Here is a 20,811-nt window from a genome sequence, read left to right as displayed (position 1 = left end):
GCTTAAAAAAAAAAAGGTACAGGCAGCAGCACGCAGCTGGAAGGGGCATCTAGCTGAACCCCCATCCCCACCCCCTCTCACCAGAAAAGCCCTTTACAGCCACCCCATGAGGCTTATTTCCATCCCTGTTAGTCCTCCGACCGTTCCCCGAGCTCCTCAGGCACCTCTCCCAGCCCCAACAATCCTTCTCCACACCTGATCTTCTTTATAAAGGCCTTTATTTGACTTAATAGCAAACAAAACACTAGTTTAAATCAAGTGTACGTAGTACACTGTTTACAGCAATGAAGCGGCAACATGTTTAGACGCGACCTACCTCTCCCTCCTGCCCACTGCCAGGCTGAGCCAGGGGTTTGACATTGCCATGTGGTGGTTTAGTGGGTGCCATAAGCACAGAGGTTATTCAGAAGATAAAAACAAGAAGTCAAACGTGGATGAAATGTTACAGAAGTGGGAAAAAAACCCAACCAACCAAAAAAACCAAAAATTCCGCAAAAATAAAGAGACTCTCAAAGTTATCGGACTAAGGGAGAATTAAGATTGTGTGTTAAACACTGAGGAATCGGCCGTTAAAATGGCTATGCACAGTTAGGTCTGTTTTCCTAAAGGATGCCTTTAATGTGGTCCATATGATACAAGCCAGCTAAGGATCCTAAATGACTCACTGTGGGTGGGGGACAGGTTGGGACAGACCTGGGGACACAGGCACATGGCGAAGGGCCAGAAAAAAAACCCAAACAAACAAAAATAGTCCACAACAAGACAGAAAATCCTGCTTGGTGCATTCCTGTTCCCAGAACTTGGGGGTTCCTGAGAATCCCGAGCACACTTCTCTCCACCAGCATGCCTGGGGAAGAACTCCGGAAACCCTCCAATGCCTCCATCTTCACCCCTGCCTCTCCCTTGAGAAAACCTAGAACACTATTTTATAGACAGTCACCTGAATTCAAGAGAAGAGGGGGCAAAAAAAAAAAAAAACCCACAACAAAAAAACCTCCTGGATTTGATTCCGCCCAGCTGGTTTGAGGGGCAGGGAAAAGGGTCAGAGGAGAGAAGTCAAAAATCTCCGTTCCACTCCCGCCTTTACTACAAGGAGCAACGCAAGTGGGACATTTTCCCCACACAAATTTGCCATCTCTTTGCTGGGGAGGGGGGAGGACAGGGAGCAAGGACAGGGGGGAGCTGACCCTGTGCTGGGGAGGCTGCACAAGACATCTCAGGACCCCAACGGGGTCTCCCCAAGCCTCCCTGCTCCAACTCACTCCCCCTCAGACGGGGCCACATTTGAAGTAAAGGTTTCACAAGTATAAAATCAAGTCAAATCACTCAAAAGACTCTGAATTTAGGACTAAAGAGGCGATTCCAATGGAGACGTGATTCGCTCAGAGATGCTAAGTTTCAGGAAAAAGACAGCACTCATTGCAGTAATACCACAGGGTGGGTTCCCTCCCCTGCCCTATATTTCCTGCTACTCTTTTTTTTGTTGTTTGAATTATAATACAATGTACATCCGTAGTAACGATACTCTGTCCCGAGCCCCCAGGGAAGCCCTCGAGCGTCAGAAAGTCCATCGATCATGTAGTTGGCTTTCACTACTAAAGCTGTTACTCGCTGAGGCCTCGGGGTTTTGTGTTTGCCGAGTCGAATCTTCACCTTTTAAGCTCTTCCTGCACACTGGACACGTGTCATGCTGCAAGAGAAATGTGGGAACTTCAGGGAAGTGCCACTCATATGGCTGCTTTACCCAGATAGTTTCATCCCATCAGACACGCAGGGCTTGGCTCGGAGACGGGGCATCTCTCGGAGCCCCCAGACCCATGGTCGCAGGCTCTTACCAGCTCTAACCACGGCACGATGCAGTTGCTGTGGAAGAAGTGATTGCACGGTAACTGCCGAACTTGCTCCGCTACTGTGTAGTCCTCTTTGCACACAGGACACTCCAAACCCGTGTCTGGAAGAGATGCAGAGTGAGGAGGGTGAAGCAGGCAGCTTTAGCTCTCTGGGAACACAAACTCTGGTCTTTACAAGGCAGGGTCTGTTTGCATGCAACCTACTGGGCATGGCAGCATTCAGCAGCCAGGTACCAAAGAAATTCCTTACGTTCTCTGCATATGACTGGCAACAACAACAACAAAAATCAAACTAAGGGTATTTTAGCCAAATCCTGCCAAAACTTCCTCGCCCAGAATAAAGGCGGTTTTGCAAGGCTGGTGGGGGATGCTTCCATTGCACATCCTCCCCTTGCAAGAGCCCAGCAGGCTGCTGTGCACCATCGACCACAAGAGATGGCAAAAACCCGATCCCTCTTTCTTTGTACCAAGCCCGTAATGCTAACGCAGATGTCCCAGCCACATGCAGTGGGGAGACCAAGCTCCCAGCCTCTCTCAACTGCCAGGCTGCATGGCCTGAGCTCTGTCAATTCAAACAGGCGAGACTGAGCATTACAACATGGAAATTCTTGGCTTCCCAGACAAGAAGAGGAGACATGGGTATATAAAAAGCACCAGACAAAAATATCTGTTGTGGAGACGGCTTTTCTAATCAAACAGTTTGTCTTAATGGAGCATTTTAGTTTCCAGTAATAGAGCAGCTCGGAGGGAAAGGGATCCTCTGAGCAGCCTTCAGAGACAGCCTTCTGCAAACACAGGGAGAAAAATCCCTGGGGTGAGCTAATTGCAAAACCATAAACGTTATGAGAAACCCACAGGTCTTTGCTGCCAGCTGCACTGCAAGAACCTTTGAGTTTTACATGACATTTCCAGAGTAGTTCAGCAGGAATACGTTCAGAGCCTCAACTACCAGCCCTGCTGTGAGCCAATTTGAAAGGGAAGAAAGCAACTCACCAAGACCAGCTCTAATGAGACCACAAACAACAGCACAAACAGATTTTCAAGGAAGGTAAAGCAATCAGGGGTTTGGTAGGCCAAAAAGGCAGCACTTGGGGACTGCGCAAACACTCTGCGGAACGAGGAAGGTCTTTGCTGATGGCCTGAATTGGCAGAGATCTGAGAGTCCCAGGAGAACTGAACACCAGAGGTGACAGCAGGAGCAAAGCTCAGGATCTCCTGAGCTGGAAGACGCGAGTGTTTCCAGCCCAAGTCTAGGCAGTAGTTCAGGAGGATGGAGCAGCACTGCCTTCTATCCTCCCACATCAGCCAGGGAAGCACAAGGACACAGCAAAGAGGCTGATCCTTAGCAGAAGGAGTAGGGGAAGCTCAGGACATGTACATCAAAGCATCAGGAGATGAGTGACATTGGACGCTGATGCCTGATTTCACCTACCGACTTGTTCCTGAGTTACTGTCACTGTCGGGAGAGATGAGATCTTCTCTTTGTCAGCTGGAGGTGGTCCCGTGTTTTCCAACTGCCCCAAGAGCTGTGGAGAAGAAAACATGCTGTGCTCAGGAGTAGGGACACTGTTTTGCTGTGCAAAGCATTGTCCTACAAACATGGAGCACACTATGTCCCAAAACCGGACAGCCAGGCACAAGCAGCTCAGCACAGGCTGTCCCTGGGGGATGTCTATGACCTGGTCCTAATGCTCCTGAAGTGACAGACTTCCCATGCAGGCTGTGTCACAGCTGCCCCACCAGACACATTCCTGTTGCCCAACCCTAGAAGCAAGCTCAGGTCATTTCATCCTAGTTTAGATATTCAGTGCACAGGTGACCATTCCATCCTCTGCAGCAATGTTTTCAGTGTTGAAACCTTACTTTCATGCCTCCAATCCTGACAATCCCCCTTCTAACATTGCTGCCCTCCAGATATTTCCTCTTGCATCAACAGCTGGGAGACTGAAGAGCTTGAGTGGGAAGGGACACATTGCCACAGACATGGAAGAGGGTGCTAAGCTACCCCTGGAGAATTTTGAACTGAAAGGGAATCGGTAGAGATGTTTCAAGATGAGGAAGAACCTCATACTGCAGAAACAAGGGAGACTGAGCACCTTCTGCCTCTCCCAATGCTTGACCCGGGTTTCAGGAGGGAAGAGGAGACCTCCCAGGGCCATAAAGAGAAGCTGCTTTAGTCTAGTACTACCACCAAACCAAGGAGCAGCCATACCAAAGCCTGTTCTCCTGTGGGTCTGTATCTCCTGCATGGAGCCTCCAACGTTTAACACAGACTGAGCTCAAGCTGCAGAGATGGTGCTGACTGCACCTCTTTTCCTAGCGTTATAGTTTCATGACTCATAGAAATTTTATACTGTTAAGACCCAGATTCACCTGGCAATCAGCTCAAATGGGTTCAAACACAGTCAGGGAGAGCACAGAGAAGCATTTGCAGGAGTCTCATTTAACTTTGAGGGCCACATTAAGATGCCTGGGATGACATGAAACCCCGGGATGGGCAGGGCTGCTGCTCCAGATGCAGACAACAGCTGAGCAGAGCCTGCATATCCGGCCTGAATCTGAACTACAACATCAACTCCACTGCACTGCGCTTGCCGGGGCTTGCTCTGCTCTGCTGGGTGTGGGGTGGGAGGAGGAAGGTGCTGTCTCCGAGCAGCCGTGTGGGCTGCAGACTCATTTTAGAAAGCGGTGGTGAGTAAGGCAGGCAAGATGGGTGTGTGATGCAGCCTGGGAAGCCAGGGGCTACTTATGAATGGCAGCAGATGGCTTTGCCAGGCACTTTCAGGAGGTGTCAGCACGACAACAGCAGCCAAATTAGCTCTCAGTAAAGCATCCGTCTGCTCTTCCCATCCCAGTGATGCCAACACCCTGGAAGAGACGGTTTGTGGATGGAGGCTGGACACCCCCGATCCTCAAAGGAGCCAGACAATGCTTCCAGAGAACAGGAGGAGACTCGGCTCATCCCTCCACAAACCACAGGGGGAAATGGGTCACAGCTGCAAATTGCTGAATTTGGCAAGAGATCCAGGGCTGATGCTGGGAGATTTTCATCCTCAGCCTCTGCTGAGCCCACTGGAAGGCACCTGCAAGCCTTACACCACACATGGGTTGACAGAGGTGAACTCAGACACTGTATTTCCACAGGAATAAGGTCTGAGCCCCTGTTCCTAGACCTGAAGATGCATCTGAAGATGCAGGGCACAAGCAACCACCAAGCCAGAAACCTATGGTCTGTTCATAGTCCTCATCTGAAACCCAGGGCTCATCTCCAGCAGCAGGACTGACCAGAGAGGAACACAAAAACTTAGAGGCACAGATCAAAGCCCAAGCCAGCCAGCTTGGGACTTTCTCCACCCAGGCAATTATGAGGGTCTTACCTGGGTGACAATAGCATCAAGGCCGCTCTGTCCCCACGCATAGTCCCCAGGATTCGAATGCAGCATCCCACTCCTGCAGATGGGAGCAGAGAGTCAAGGAAGCTGTTTCAACCACCCCAAATGTGCCCCAAGGTTTGAACAATCCTCCCAGAGAAGCCACACTGGGGAAACGGAGCTCCCCAGCACCAGACCACAGCTCTTTACTGGTGTGGACAGCCGTGATCAAAGCCACAGTCTAAACCACGCTTGCTACTCACCAGGAAAAAGGGTGTTGTGAGCCAGGAATCGCTGAGTTTGCAAAAAACCCTGCAAATATCTGCTGTATTATTCTAAAGAGGGAGGAATCAAAAGAGAAAAAAAAAGAACAAGTTGAGCAAACAAATACACGGCAGCAGCAACAGTTTAGCAAGAATGGGCTGCAAAACACGAAATACTGCTCCGATCGATCGTAGCCATGTTGTTGCAAGACTCATGCCTAAGTAAATCCCTCTGCAGAAAGGCGAGCCCTCAGACAGAGGGACGGCACAAAGAAACAAGGGATGCTAACTCATCAGAGTGTGGGAGGGTTGGGAGAGGAAATGACTGAGTTTCCCAAGCACTGACTCGTTTCCCTGTGGCGAGGGTTGGCACAGTTACAGGCAAAACCCACCTTTCCCACCATGCAGCTTCAATTCGTGCCGAGGGGGATGAACGGTAGAGCATCTGATGTGAAAACCTGTGTTTTCTGGGTCCAAGGGTCACCTACCGTTAAGTGCCAGGATCCCATTTCATCAGGTTTCTCCCCATGATCCCACATTTCTTCCACTGATGGGGGAAGGAGACAATTCCAGGGGGTAATTTAGGCACTTACCCTTCGATAGCAGGAGACCTGTCAGGGCGTGAGCTGCCCCGGGATCTGTACCTCCGTGTCATGGGCAGTCGCGGGGGTCGGCTTGGTCCCCAGAGGTCAGCATGGGCTTGATGGCCCCTCTCGTTGTCCCTGCTGTCTTGATCCAGTGAGCTGCTACTCAGAAAGGGTCTGAAGTCAGGAAAGAACATTGTGTGGTCCAAATGGTCCCAAAGCTGGGGGAAGAAAAGGGGAGACACAAACCACGCACAGCTCTGTCACTAATCCTGGTGACTCCACTGCCAACATGGAGGCAGGGAAGTCCACCTCGACAGAAGCAATTGAGCAAATTCATATGGTTGCCATGGCTCCCTGAAAAAAGTCTGGCAAACAGACTTAATTATAGTCCAAACTAATCAGAAGTACCACCCCTGGGAAGACCAACATGTCATCTCTTTCCTGCTATGTACAGATCCCAACAACATATTTTGTTATGCCACCCCAGGGCACTGTGAGGGTTGGTCTCTCTCTCTCTCCAAGGGCTGGGATTTAAGGGGATATTTGAGCCTCAATTGCCACGGGCTCATTGATTGTTCTGGGTCCTCACAGCCACAGGCAGCAAACAGATGTGGTCGAGGGAACCAAAGCACGGCCCAAGAAAGAGGGTTTGTGTCTCCGGTTGTGTCCTCCAGTTCAGCGAACCCAACACTGCAGAACAGAGCAGCATGAAATAGCCGATAATGAAAGGTCTCACACACGTCACGCTGTTTTGTGGGGTCCATCCACACAAGTAAAGCTACAGCAGATCTACCTGCTGCTGGTAGTGCAAAAACCCACCTGCTCCTTGACCAAGTCAAACTGCCAGCCCTGAGCCCCTCCAAGGGCAAGGAGGGACACAAATCAAGAGCTGCTGGGGGTAATCAATGGATCTCTGCAAAGCTCCTGGCTATGCTCCCCACTGCAGGCTGCCAGCCTGCAGAGAAACTGGGGGGTGCACAAAAACACCCAGGAACCCAGAGCAAGGCATCCCCATCCTGACCCACAGCTTGAAGTGGAGAGCCCCCTCAGCGACCCTCTCCTGCAAAAGCCATTTTGTTTTATTCCTTCCATGATTCAGATCACCCATGGAATAAAGTAACAGCTGAGGGCACTGAAGATTTATGATGTAGGTTTAGGAAAAAAAAATTCATAGAGGACAACAAAACAAGGAGCATCAGACAAGAAACCCTCCATGTAGCACTCGAGAGCAAGCTGCTGCTCACACTTGATATGCGCAGGCCAAGCTCCATGCTGCAAAGGTCATATTCGAAGGAGCAGTGCCCTTGGATTTACTGTGGGAATTAAATGCCACAGAGCGTAACATGAGGGTTGTTCTTTTCTTATTTGTACTAGACCCTCATCATGTGTTATGACATGATGAGAGCAGCTTAATTTCCATTTCACACTGAATTAGCTCACTTTAAAAGTCTCTTGGATTGCCTGGTTCAATCTGGTATTGGAGGAAAGGGAGAAGTCAAGTTTATGACCTGTTCTCTGAATTAATACCCTGCAGATGAGAGTTTTGCTTGTTCTCCTGCTGATTATGATCAAGATAGAGCTCTGCCTGCAGCCGCCCTGCTGAGAGAAGACTTTCATTTATTATTAATTCTAAAAGCCATTTAAACTTACATAGTGCCTTTCATGCAGAGGCATCCCAAAGCTCTTTGTAAACTGACACGTGGGCTATAAGACGAGATCACTTTATCTTGCTGAAACACGGGCATTTCTGGGATACGGTGCTGGGGAGGAGCAATATAAAGGCAACAGTTTTGTTCAGAAGACAAATGGATCCAGCTGAAGATTAGGGGAGGAGAGGCAAACCAGCTATATGCAGGCAACGTGGAAGCAAACAGGAGGGATCCAGATCCAAAACTCAAAGCTGTAGAGGAATTTCAGTTATTTGGTGACCCTGTTTCTGGCACTGAATTGAGTGGCTTTGCTGCAGCATGCGAAGGAGGGCTCAGCAACAACACAGACCCCCAAATCTACCCAGGGATAACCCTGGCCGATGAGGTGTGACTCAAGACATCGGGGAGCTCTCCTGGCAGGACTGAGAAACAGTTAAAACTCCTCAATAACTGAGCAAACAAAATAACTTGATCTTTGAGCAAGGTCTGCTGGCAGAGGAGACGCATAGAAATTTTATTTCCATCTGTTCTACGCAGATCAGCTGAACTGCTGAAGGGAAATAGAGAGCCCTGAGGAATGGAGCCTGCAATCAGAGTCTAAAGCCGCCCTGCCTTCCCCAGCTCTGGAAGAGGAGCTGCTGCCGCAGCCACGAGCCCAAGGTGACTCAAGCGAGGCCACAGCATGAGTTCAGGGTGCGTATTCACGGAGCTCAACTCAGGCTGTCGGCACGTGCCTGGCTGTTTGAGACTTTAGGTAATGGGGTAAGAAAAGACACTTCCAGCACTCGCTGCCCAACACCCCCTGCTCTGAGGTGCACGCAACTGAATTACACGCAACTTTATTATGAGTTTGGACTTTTAGACAGTTGCATTTCTGGTAAAACTCAGAGCAGAAATGAGCAGGGAGGAAAGGGCAGTCAGGCAACACCCTCCCTGGCTGGCTGAGCGTCACCGACACACATCCCAGCATCTGCCAGCACTAGGGGCCAGTGTGTCTTTCTAGTATCCTTCTTTTCCTGCCCTGCCCAGTGAGCAAATCTCTGGCAGGTCTCAACCCTGGCAATGTCAACAGTCTCCTCAAAATTTGCCAAGTTCCTGAAAACTCTTAGGAAGATCAGCTGTCCTTTTTGCGTAAAGATTCCTTGACATGCTGCAGCCGGAGCTGAGACTGAAAACCTCTTCATGGCTACAGGTTTTGTTTTGTTGTTGTTTTGGGGTTTTTTTTTGGTTGGTTTTTTGTTTGTCTGTTTTTAAAAAAAAGCAAGACAGCAAAACTCACCTCTGCAAACTGTGTGGATGGGCTGTCATCTATGCCACTGCCATCTAGAAAACTGGAGAAAAACAGGTGAGTGAGAGGAGGTCACCTCTCCAGAAATCAGCTCCTCTTCCAGGGTTAAACAGAGACAGGAGCTCGTGTGAGCAAGACAGTCCCCGTGTGGTCTGAGAGAGAAAGGGATGAGCAAACAGAGCCTGCCTGTGTGAACACAGTGGAATAATTCCTAGGGACAGAAAAAGACTATTAAAGTTAAAAGGCTTGTTTATGTGCTAGCATGCTGTGCACAACCTGACCATGGAAGAAGCCTAGTTTCTAACTATCCAGACTCTGGAAAAGCCTCCTAAGAGGAGGCATTTGAGATGGAGCTTCGTCATTCTGCAAATGGGATTGTGTGCCAAGTGTCCCAGAGGACCCCTCCAGTCTTGCCTTAAGTGATAGATATACACTCATATTTAAGAAGACGACGTAGTGTGACATTAAGTCATCTCCTCAGTGACACCCAGCCCCAGATTCCTGCTGTGGCAAGTCTCAGATAGCAAAGGTTCACGTAATCACTGCTGCCCTTTCATCTCACCTACCCCCAACCCAAATAAAGCAGTTTTCTCAGCAATGAGAGACCAAACATAGTAAGTGGATCATATATAACAGACATCATTTGGGATCCCTAATTTGCTGGCACCGTGTTCTGCTTGGTGACCAATGACCAAACTGGTGCTCCTGGAGAGAAAAGGTATTTCTTTCTCTCTTGGCCTGAGCTGTGAGATTGGAGAGGCAGTTGGGAGACTGAGCTGGGGCCAACACAGGAAAAAAGAAAATAAAGGTACTGTGAGTCACTGAGATTCAAGATTGATTCCTAAAAAAAAAAAAAAGAAAATAATGCTTTTTGCTCTAATAGACCAAAGAAACAGGTGTCCAAAACCTGTAAGCACTTTTGTTCACAGGACCTTGTACAGCCTTAATTCACAAATCCCATCTTCTTGGAAGTCTGCCCCAAACCCCTCCACGTGGCTCTAGCATGAGACCGATAGCCGCTTGTATTTTCAGTCTCATCCCGTATTAAGTCCAAATTCACACTAATATATAAGCTTTTCTTTTGCATTCCTTATTTTATCCTTGTTGTCCACAGTTTTTAGAGGCTTTACACCATGCATCTTACAAACCCAGAAGAAATGTAAGCATGTGGTAAAACAAGTGGTGCATCGATGTGTACGTTACCTGGAATCATCTGTGACTTCTTCGATAAAGCCAGATTCACATCTTGGGCAAGTGTACTCCTGTAAAGACAGAGGAAGCCAGTTTTAGCCACCAAGCACTTAGCTTGTGATTTCAGGAAAAAGACAGAGCTCAAAGTTACACGAATCTAACAGGACTCTAAACAGAGTTACAGGAGTCTAACACGGATTCCTGATCTCCACCTCCCTGTAAAGGCACTCTGGAAGACCAGAGTTTCGGTTTCATTAAGAGGATTTCAAAGCCCAGTGGTTACAGCAGATATTATTAACCTCAACTGACAATTGTGGAACAAAAAAACGCACCCATACCAAGATCACACAAGGTTAGTGGTGGACTGAAGAAAAATAAATTTAAAAAAACAACACACCTACAGACAATGACATTTAAGAAAAGAGCCATTTACAAGCCTGCTGCAAAGCACCAGGACAAGGCCAGTTCCCAGCCACGACGACGGAAAGCAAGTCACTTGAATTAAACTGGTGTCAGAAAGCCGACGAGCTGCTGGCAACGCAGCGCCAACAGGGAGCTGGATTTGCTGCCGCTTGCACTGTGAGGAAGACAGCTCTCACAGGGAACTTACAGACATGCTCTGCAATTACTAGAGTTAGAAAATAAATTTTTTTTACCTTTTTCCACCAAACCATTTTCATAAAAGGGAACTCCATATGTAAGCCAGGCTTGCCAGCTGTTGATCACCGATACTACCTCTGCCTGTTGCTCTCTCCTCCCACCGAGCACGCCATCCCCTTACCAAGTGAATGATTTGGGCCGCAGAAGAGGGAACACACAGCCCCAGGGCTGCTTTCCCTGGCACATCACCTGGATAAAAAGCAGCTCCTCCCAAGGCCACAAAATTCTAATCCAAAAGGCTCAAACATGCACCTTTCCCACTGCTGGCTCCCTCTGAGCCTGCCCTGCCAGCTGAGGCGCTGCCGGATCAGTAGCAAGGTGCTGGTCACCAGTAAAGCAGGAGGTGGATGGGTTTGCTCTGTGGTTGCAAAGCTTTTAAGGATGGGAGAGAGGGAACTGGATAATCCAGAGGCTTCCCTGCTCTGGAATATGCTGCCAGGGCCATCAAAGCAGGATCTGCTGCAGGGAAAGATAAGAAGCCAGGCTGGGCAGATGCACAGACAGACACGCACAGCCAGAGCACAAGGCATGGACAAGAGGCACCTCTGGGTCCACCTTGCAGCAGTTCCCTGAACGCAGGGCCCTATGGGCAGCCCCCATCACCTCCCTATCCATAAGCAGGGAGAAAACCTCCTGTGGCCCCTCTGGACTCCTCAGCCCATGCTCATCTGGTGCTACAGAAGTGCAAGTTCTGTGTAAAAGGTGGGGAAAAGCTATTATCTGGCCTCCCCACCTCCAGCCCTCCTGTAAACCAGCCAAAGGAGAAAAAAAATCAGATTCTCCCTGTGGTTCCTCACCCCCCACACAGCATTACCAAGAGGGACACCCCACCCAGGGGCAAACACACACACAAGGAATATCAACCAGGGCTTGCACCGGCAGGGAAAGGGCAGAAGGGCTCCATCCTCACAACTACATCAGCACAGCAACACCCCTTTACCAGCTATTTATCCACCAAGAGAAATACAAGGACTGCTCCCCAAAAGGAGAGCATCCTTGTCAGCCTTCACCTGAGAGAAGGGCACATCCAGCTGCATGACCACACGGCAATCCCGGGTTCAGCACCAGGAATCAGAAGAGCTGCTCACAGAGAACCACGGAGGCAGCTGAGCTTTTAGGTGCAGTGGGGAAGATTTCTTTAGAAGAGAAAAAGTTTTCTGTTTTCATTACAAGCCCTCATTTTGTCCCAGAGCCGTGGGTCAGCTTCAATTTAGGGCAAAACATTGCCAAAACCAAAAAGCACCCCCAGATCCTCCTTCCCCAGCCCACCCCGCTGCAGGAGACAGAGCACTCCCAAAACCCACGCTCTGGGCAGTGACTTTCCAACCCATGATTTGTGGAGTCTCTGTCCAAAAACCAACCCTCCTGATAAGTCTTGCTTTCTTTACTCACGCTTCCCAGACAGCAGATAAAAACCCTGCCAGCATCCTGTGAGCCACAGCCTTGAGCCCTTGGTGTCAAATCCTGCTACCTAGGCCTGGAGCCTGACAAGGAAGAGGAAAGATAAGACACCCATGCCAGTGGTACACCAGTTGCTCCAGCTCCTTCCTTTGAACTCCCAAAACGCCACTGAGCTCAAGGACTGATCAAATTCCTGGCGCAGCGTTACCGGAGCTGGGGCACAGGCGAGACATCTCCCAGCCCTGTAACACAACGCCTTTGCGGAGGCAGCTCCAAATTCACCCACATCTTTTTTTGCCTTCATGAAATGCAAGCTTCGTCTTCCCATCCCCTGTCACCATACAGCTCAGTCTCATTTTCCCACTGAGTCTGTGTTTCCCTGGGAATGGCACATAAGCCCTCTAGACACCTCAATTAATCTCATTTTGCTTTCCCCCCCCAAGCAAAGCATTAGCTGGCAATATTTACCAGGTGCTGTGCTTACGCAGGGGCACCTCGCTTGCCAGCTGGAGCAGCTTCAAAGATGGACAAGAGTGCGGCAGGGGGCTGCCCACAACAGCTTCGCTCCCAAAACATGCATGACACCCCAGCCTGTGACAGGAGAGGTCGAGCACAGGTTTTCACAAAGACCCATTTAGGCAGCCAAACATGTGGTATATTTTCAAAAGAGCTCCAGCCTTGAGTATAATGGGAACTGATGGATGATGAGCTCTTAGAAAGGAAAAAAAAAAAAAAAAATCTGCCTGGGGCTTTCGGCTTTGCATCTGTGAATTGCAAGGCTAACGAGAATAGATGCGTGCATTTGAAAGGGGAACGTGCATTGCTCGGTTCTGCATAGGAGCAAATTGTGGGGCTAAATGCCACCACGGAGAGCAAGTCCACAGCCGGGAAGGCTGGGGGGTATAGCATGGACCCACCTCTGAACCAAAATTACAATACAGGAGGGGGGGAAAAAAAAAAAAAAAAGGCTCTTCTTTTTGGGAAGGTTCTGCAAAATGCAGAGTACTCTCAGGTGTCCCTCTTCAGAGATGTTGGATCTGAGCTGCAAATTAGAAGCAAGGAGCAGTGAATGCCTGGTATTTTTTAAAACTAATGAATACATACCAAATCTAAAGCTAGGCACTAAAATACTGGGGTCAAAAAAGCTCATTTCATACTATGCCACCAGGCTTCAGAGTGATACCGAACCAGGAAGATGTTCTGCGCTGTCTAAAAATCCTTCACCTAATTCATTTCCAGCATTTTCCCTGTCAAAATGACCATGTTGGAAAGATTTTTTAAAAATTTTTTTTTTTTTCTTCCTAAACTTAGCAGCAGGCCATGCCATCAGGGACACTGCAGGTCTGATGTGTCTCTGGAAGCTTTTGAATGTTTCTTTTTATGTTATAATCTGTATGGAAATTACCAGCACCTTGCCCAGCAGCTCAAATCTATAGTCAGAGCATGAAGAGAGATAAAAATGGCATTTGGGATAAATAGCAACAGGGGGGAGGGAGAAGGGAAACCAGAACAGACAACGGGAGGCGGGTGGGATACTGCAGAGCCGTCGCATGCACGGAGAGGCACGGGCCCTTCATCTTACCTACCTGCTTTCTGTGAGAGGTTTAGGGATGCATTGGACAGCCCCAGTCTCTGCCAGAGCCTCCTGCTTGCACAGAGGAAACTCCATGGGTGCCCCACGTCCTGAGAACTGCCACCGCAACCATTTTGGTGAGCACAGGGACCTCATTCCCCAAGCAGGATCCCGCCACAGTGCAAAGAAAAAGACTTTCCAGGGAAGCCGGCAGCATCCTATCACTCCAACTCCCCTTCAGCCTGGTGGTCTGTGTTTCCCAGAAGGAAAATAAACCAAAATCCCATCAGAAGCCCTCGCTGCCTGCGGCTCTGTCTGACAGGAGCCCAGTGTGCCCTGGTCACAAGAGATGCAGGCTCATTAGCTAGAGGAAAGCAGCCAGCTGATTTCTTTAGCAGCCAGAACTGGGTGGCACATACATGGCTAGCCTAAGCACGTCTGTCAGGAGCGATGTTGCTAGATTTGATCCTACATCAGGCCAGAAAGGATGGACTAGAAGGTTTTTCAGCATCTGGTTTGTGGGTCCACATACCCAGGCGGTCCCCCAGTCCCCCTTCACCCCCAAAACAGAGGGAAAGATGCAAATTCAATTCCAATTAAGAAGCAAGCAAAGGCGCATGGCAGAAAACCAGTCTAAGATTTGAGGTCCCCACAGAAAACTGAATTTAAAGACTCTAAAACACCAGGAAAAGCAACACGCAGGTTGCTTTGGTCCATCTGCTGTGCCATTTGGGTTCTTGGGCTGAGCAGGCAAAGCAAGGCACGTGGCCAGGCTCTGGCAGAGGCACCGTTTGTGCCTTTGCCCTGTTCATCATCCCACCCAGACGCACAGCAAGCCACGAACCACCAATTCCCCCCCATCAGTGTCACATCCCACTCAGGGGACCCTACACCACCCAAGCGCCCTGTGCCATACTGACAAGGCCATCATGGCACAGCACATCCCCTCTGCAGTCCAGCCTGTTCTGCCAGCTCAGCCCTCTGTCGCGGTGCTTTCAGCACCGTCAGCATCTTTCTGGCTGAGGCACCAAACCCGAGCTGCTCCCAGCCACTGCGGCCAAAGGCCCACAGGTAATGGTGTTAGTTTGTCACCCTCACTTGCAAGGCAGGGCTCAAACCGTCCCCTTCTCATGTTCTCCTGGCTATTGAAGGCACTGGCAACTTGGACAGCAGACCTCAAAGCAAGCTACCTGATCAGCAAGGCACAGGCTCCGATGAAGGAGAAAGCATAAGGCAAGCTGAGAAGTTTTCCCCAACTCTTGCTCCATCCAGCAGCTGTGCACACTTCTACTCTGGTCGCTTGTCCTCCCTTCAATGGCCATGAGCCCATCCCACAGCTCTAACCCCAGACATAACTTAACTACCTTCCCGTCTCTTCACCAGGCAGCTACAGGCAGGATAACTCAGCTCCATCACCCCAGGCTTGGGTTGACTCATTTGTCTTTGACGAATTAAATAGCCCTCCTGTAATCCCCACAGCTGCAACGATATTTACTCCTCATTTTTAAGTACTGGGCAACGTCGCTCTGCACTGTCCAAACCGGCTTCACCCAAGGGGCAGCTGCTCCTTGCATTAAATAAACTGTATAGTTTATATTTGACATGGGTAAAAAGACTTGATCTGCCCAGAAAAGAGACGCTAAATCAACACTTCAGAGCCACACAAGTTGCAGCTCACAGAAAGACTGAGCCTCACACGCCTTAAACATCAGTTAGGAAAAGACGGCTTTTGCATTCTCACGAAGAAGCAGCAGCAAAAAAAACCTCCATGGCATCTCTTCCCCCGGCGGGATGCTGGAGCACGCATGAACTCCTGAGATCTGCTCCTGATCTCTGCTGTCACGCTGGCACATGAGCCAGGACCGTGGCTCTCACCCTTGAAGCTCAACAGCTTCTCCCCAGACCTCTGCTCCTTGAGGCAGCTTATCACCTCAACACGTGTTTTTACCATCCGAGGACTTTCCTCATGCTACACATTGGCTGTGGAGGCCACAGCTAGAGGGTGTTGGGAATCCAGAAGCATAAAAATGTCTTTAAAAGGTCACTAGATGAATTCTTGGAGGATTGTGATTCTTAAACCCAAGAGCGCAGGTACAGTCTCCAGCTCAGGAGATGCTTCAGCACACAGAGGTCTAGAAGAAAGACTGCTCAGTAACCCCTCGTTTTCCACTACCTTGTCCCTAATCCATTCCCTAGTCCCTGTCGGAAAGGAGATCCAGAGCTCAAAGGACCCAAGACAGCTAATTTTATGCAAAAAAGGTGTTTGGTTTTTGTTTTGTTTTTTAATAAAAACCATATTGCCAAGAGAAGACAAAGCAGTTGTCACACCAGACAGCAGGTGACATCAAATGCTCTGGGACAACATCTCCCTCAGCTCCTCACTACCGTACAAAGCCACATGCCGTCTCCTCTGCCCCAGGACCTGACCTCAGAACTCGCTGCTTCTTCTTCCCCCCGGAGCAAGGACAGGGCCCTCGGTGAGACACAGACGGACCCTTCATTATAAATATTAAACATGCCGTCACTGGTGTGACAGATGGGGACTATCGTATCCTAACCTTGACTCCGTTTCAGCATCATCGCACAGTTCATCAGCCAATTCAAGCATTCCTTTGAGCTGCACCACGCCGAGTGCGAGGGAAACCCCACCACCAAAACACCACACACCCGGGCGACAGCTTTTAACCATGCGTGGCATCAGGTGGACGGTTTGTCATCCTCAGCATTCATCCAGAGCTCTTCAAGGGTAAGGAAACTTGAAGCGAGAACAGCTCCTCTCCTGGCTTGCTCCCAGCTGAGACCGCCTGGCTTCACGACGAAGGAGAAGGGGGGTCAGGCCATTTCAGCAGGGACAGGAGCCTAGCACGGATGAAGCCAGCCGGCCACAGAAGGGATGAGCAGGGGGATTGCTCCAGCCTCCTCCTACCACCTCTGAGGAGGGGAGCACCGGGCCGAAACAAGCACACACGGCAGTGGTCAGCACTGCAGGACCTGTGTCACTGGGAGAGCCAAAATCCCTGCTCAGCTTTGCATCTCATCCAGCCACACGTTCTCTTTCTCTGTCTTGGGTTTTTCCTCCCCGCTTTAAAATACAAACAGATCTGCAGGGCTGCAGCCCCATCAGGGCAAGCATCTGCCACGCACAGCAAATTGAAATAGCCGGCAGGGGATATCATTAAATATCAGCCAGCTTCTCAGCATCAAACCCACGCTGCAATCCAGCTGTTCGGGCAGCAATCAACCCAACGCAGCCCCATCAAAGACCCAACGCAGCCCCATCAAAGACCCAACGCAGCCTCCCATTAACACTACAGGCTCCTGCTGACATGGAGGCAGCCCCCACCTGTGCCGAAAGGGCCAGAGGTGACCTGTCGAGGCACTGCCCCTGCTCAGGGCACCCACATGTTGACGGGGGCACTCAGGGAGCAAAGTCTATGCCACCTCTGCCCACTCTCTGGGAGGTTCCAGCTTACTGCTGAAGTGAGAAGACACAGCAGCTCCACTGAGGATGACTGCTGCATCTAAAACCAATGTGCTGGGAGTCCTCACCAGGTCCCAGCAATGGCAATAAACACCATGGCGGATGCATGCTGGCTTTGAAAGGAGGCAGTGGACCCACACCTCTAAATCTTGCCTGATGAGCAGCAGATCCTTTTGCTCAGAGGGGGTCAGTACAAAGAAAAACCTCCTGGACAAACAATCTGCAGCCGGGGTTTTAGTTTAGGTTGCCATTATCCTGGTGAGGGCAGTTAAAACAAAAAAAAACAAAAAACAAAAAAAACAAACCAGTGCACTCAGCATTTGTTTTGTTTTTGCAAAGACAGAGAGAGAAGTTACTTGTCTGGGGTGAGAGAAAAAAGATGTTGGGGGCGTGGGACCACATCCTGGTCCTGGCAAATGGGTCCAGCTTCTCGCAATTTATCACTTTCAGTTTTGCAGATCCACCCCCATGGAGGCAGTAATTGCTCTGCTGATAGTAAACTGAGGCACGGAGAGTTACTGGCCAAAAGAAATCAGTGCTGGGCCAGATTGGGGTGCACACAACCAGCACTCCTCCTGCAAGGCAGGGTGATGGTCACCCAGCCTGGAGGGACAGGGGGATCCCCTCTGAGGACAGACCAAAGGGAAGCGGCAAAAGCAGCTCCCAAGGTCACCCTGTTGCAAGCACCGTCAGAGCAGCCCCGTGGCTCACATCCTCCGCAGCCGGGGGTTCAGCTGACACCCCTACGCCAACTGTCCCCAAGCCATGGGGACAGCACCAACCCAACGCAGCGGCTGGTCATGCCACGCTCCTTAAAGCACGTCTGGGCACTGAGTAAAGATTGCAAAAGCCTCTCCCAGTCAAGCTGACCAGCTGGGGAAGGCCGTAAGGAAGTTCTGGCTACTTTTTCCTTCAAAGGGATGATGTGACGGACCAGGTTTGGGGATGACTGACAGTCCCTAGCAGGTCACAGGGAACCTGTCTGTCCCTGTCCCCACCCCAGGGTCAGGCCAGAAGACTGGAGATCTCAAAAGAGCAAAACGATTCATTACTTTGGCAGGCACAAGCTCCAAATAAATGTTTTTATAAAGCCAGGACTGTAACAACCTGTATTTCTAGACCCACCAAAAGCTCTACAATGCTTATCCCTACAGAAATCCAGCTGTCTCCAGAGGGAAACAAGAGCAGAGCCCAGCGGGACAGGCAAAACAACAGCCTCCACTGAGGCCTCAACCCTGAGCTGGGTTTCTGGGTGCTCTTGAAATAGAAACTGGAGCAAGACACGCTGGGAGAGCTGGGCAAGCCATCCTCCAGGCAGAGGATTCGGCGACCTCTTTAATGCCCAGGCAAAGCAGAAAGGACTTCGGTCCGCCTGGGCTCCTGATTTAGCAGCGAACGAAACCGCTCGTGGCATGCCGGATCCAAGGAAATGAAAAACCATCAGAGGTTTGATGTAAAGGTGTTTCATGGAGCAGGCCTCGCGTTTTACTCCCAGGTCAAGCAAGAAAGACTATTGAGGCACCAGGCAAGCCTGAGTCTCGTGGATGGATGGGGTTTGAGCAGGTTTTGGACAGTAATTCTTTCTAACACAGCAGATTTTGAAACACTGGAGGGTGAAGTGCCGAAGTCAGCAACAGATGGAAATGGTGTAAAAAGAGAGTGGAGCAAAATTTGAGAGACAGGAAGGAAGAGAAACACCCAAAGGTAAAGCTACTGGCTCCAGAAGAGTTGGGATGGATCTGGATGCAGATATCCGACTTCCGCACCATCAGACGAGGATAAGCCTTGGGGGCTGCTTGTGCCTGCAGAAGCCCCTGCTGGAGGCTATGTCAGGGCCTCTTGACCAGGCTGGGTACGAGCACTTTCGGAGCCTGCGTGCACCCCTCTTGCTGCCGAGAGGCCACGTCGCTCCATTTGCCTGGATTTTACAGAAATCAGGGAAGGGGTCTCGGTGCCCAACCGGTCTGTGCACAGCCTCATTCCCATCTTGCCAACAGACAAGGACAGGGAGGGCTCCAGCACCCTTGGACAGTAAAGGAGCAGAGAAAACCCACAACTCACAGCTCAGAAATGAACTTTGTGGGTAAACGAAGCTGATAACTTCCTGCCTGCAGATCCCAGGGTGCCTGCAGGTGACAGGAGATATGGCCCCTGACCAGCAGCAAAGCAAGGACAGCTCGTAAATCGGACTTGGATGTAGATGCAGCCCATGGGTAACGGCTGCCAACACATCTCCCCTCTGTCCCACACTGCTCAGCTGGGGAAGGATGCCGGCAGCCAGATGAAGGTGGCCACCCAGTTTACCTCCTCCTTCTGCTGCTCCACACACCAGCCCTGTCTGTATCCCCCCAGTCCTGCCCCTACCCCTTCCCAGGCCGGGCACTGGGATTATACCCAGCGCCATGGGGAACAAGAGCATCAGCTCAGTCCTGTCCTCTCGCCCCAAATGCCCCCCAACTTCAGCAACCACAGGTCAAACCTGCCACCCCCAAACCCCCCAAAATGGAGGAGGGCCCCAGAATATTAAGGTCACACCAGCCCAGACCCACTTTGAGCTGCCTTGCTGAGGGGCCACAGGGATTTGTCACCTCCCTGCTCACCCTTTTGGGGGTGTTGGGCTCCCCAGATATGGGGGACTCGGTCCCACTGGGTTGGGGCTCAAGCTCTCCTCTCCTCCTCATCCACAGGGACAGCAGCAATGAAGAACCCCTCATGGGCTTGGTTAGGGGGTGAGAGCTGGGGGTCACCCCTGGGAGGGGGCCACATACAGCCCACCCAGGTGCTCTCTGCAGTCTTCAGCAGGGACATCAGCACTTCCCAAAAGGACTCATCCTCTCCTACAGCCCTGTGGATGTTGCGGTGTGGGTCAACCTGTCCTCAAGAGTTTTTTTTGGGGGGGGTCACTGCAGTCAGCAGGGTTGGGGGGGGCCACCTTGCCCCCACAAGGTTCAGCAGAATTTGAGAGCTCACCCCTTTCTACACGGCCTAGGGCGTGGGGGAGGGGGGGGGGGCACCCCTAACCACTGAGTTTCTGGAAAACCACCCCTTCCCCATGGGATTTTGGGGGTGAGCCCCTCCTTGTAGGCATCAGGAAAGTTTGGGGGGATCACAGCAGTCTCTGAGGATTTGCAGGGCAGTCCTGTTTCAGGGGGCACCCCTTCCCCACAGGATGGGGAGCGGGGGGGTACCCCTTCCCTGCAGGGGTCAACAAGGTGATTTAGCAGGGGGGGGGGGGGGTCTCCCCTGTCTGTAACGTTTGAAGGGAACACCCCTTCCCAAAAGGGTCGGGGGAAGATGACGACTGGGGGGGGGGGTCACCCCTGCCTGCAGGGCTTGGGGGGCTTCCCTTCCTCACAGGGGTCAGGAAGGGGATGGGGGAGGGTCACCCCTGTCTGCAAGGCTTGAGGGGGGGGATAGCCCCCCCAGGCTGGACCCCGGGCAGGGATCCCCGCCAGGATACAAGCCTACGCACATGCTTAAGAAGCTGAAGAAGAGCA

The 20,811-nt window shown here is 50.8% G+C and overlaps 1 protein-coding gene across 1 annotated transcript in view; it reads right to left on the bottom strand.

Annotated features, from left to right (window-relative positions):
- Nucleotides 1–302: 302 nt before the first annotated feature.
- RNF115 (ring finger protein 115) overlaps nucleotides 303–20,811 on the bottom strand; it is a 20,947-nt gene continuing 438 nt past the window's right edge. The window contains exons 2-9 of the mRNA XM_010565537.1: nucleotides 10,212–10,270; nucleotides 9,000–9,051; nucleotides 6,078–6,289; nucleotides 5,485–5,556; nucleotides 5,228–5,300; nucleotides 3,283–3,376; nucleotides 1,836–1,951; nucleotides 303–1,690 (exon numbers count right to left, since the gene is read on the bottom strand). Coding sequence (XP_010563839.1) covers nucleotides 1,559–1,690; nucleotides 1,836–1,951; nucleotides 3,283–3,376; nucleotides 5,228–5,300; nucleotides 5,485–5,556; nucleotides 6,078–6,289; nucleotides 9,000–9,051; nucleotides 10,212–10,270 — 810 coding nt within the window. The 3' untranslated portion in view covers nucleotides 303–1,558. The remainder of the gene's footprint in view (nucleotides 1,691–1,835; nucleotides 1,952–3,282; nucleotides 3,377–5,227; nucleotides 5,301–5,484; nucleotides 5,557–6,077; nucleotides 6,290–8,999; nucleotides 9,052–10,211; nucleotides 10,271–20,811) is intronic.

Source organism: Haliaeetus leucocephalus, unplaced genomic scaffold, assembly GCF_000737465.1.
Source record: "Haliaeetus leucocephalus isolate CR32 unplaced genomic scaffold, Haliaeetus_leucocephalus-4.0 Scaffold193, whole genome shotgun sequence".
NCBI lineage: Eukaryota > Metazoa > Chordata > Aves > Accipitriformes > Accipitridae > Haliaeetus > Haliaeetus leucocephalus.
This window is presented reverse-complemented; position numbering and strand designations above follow the sequence as displayed.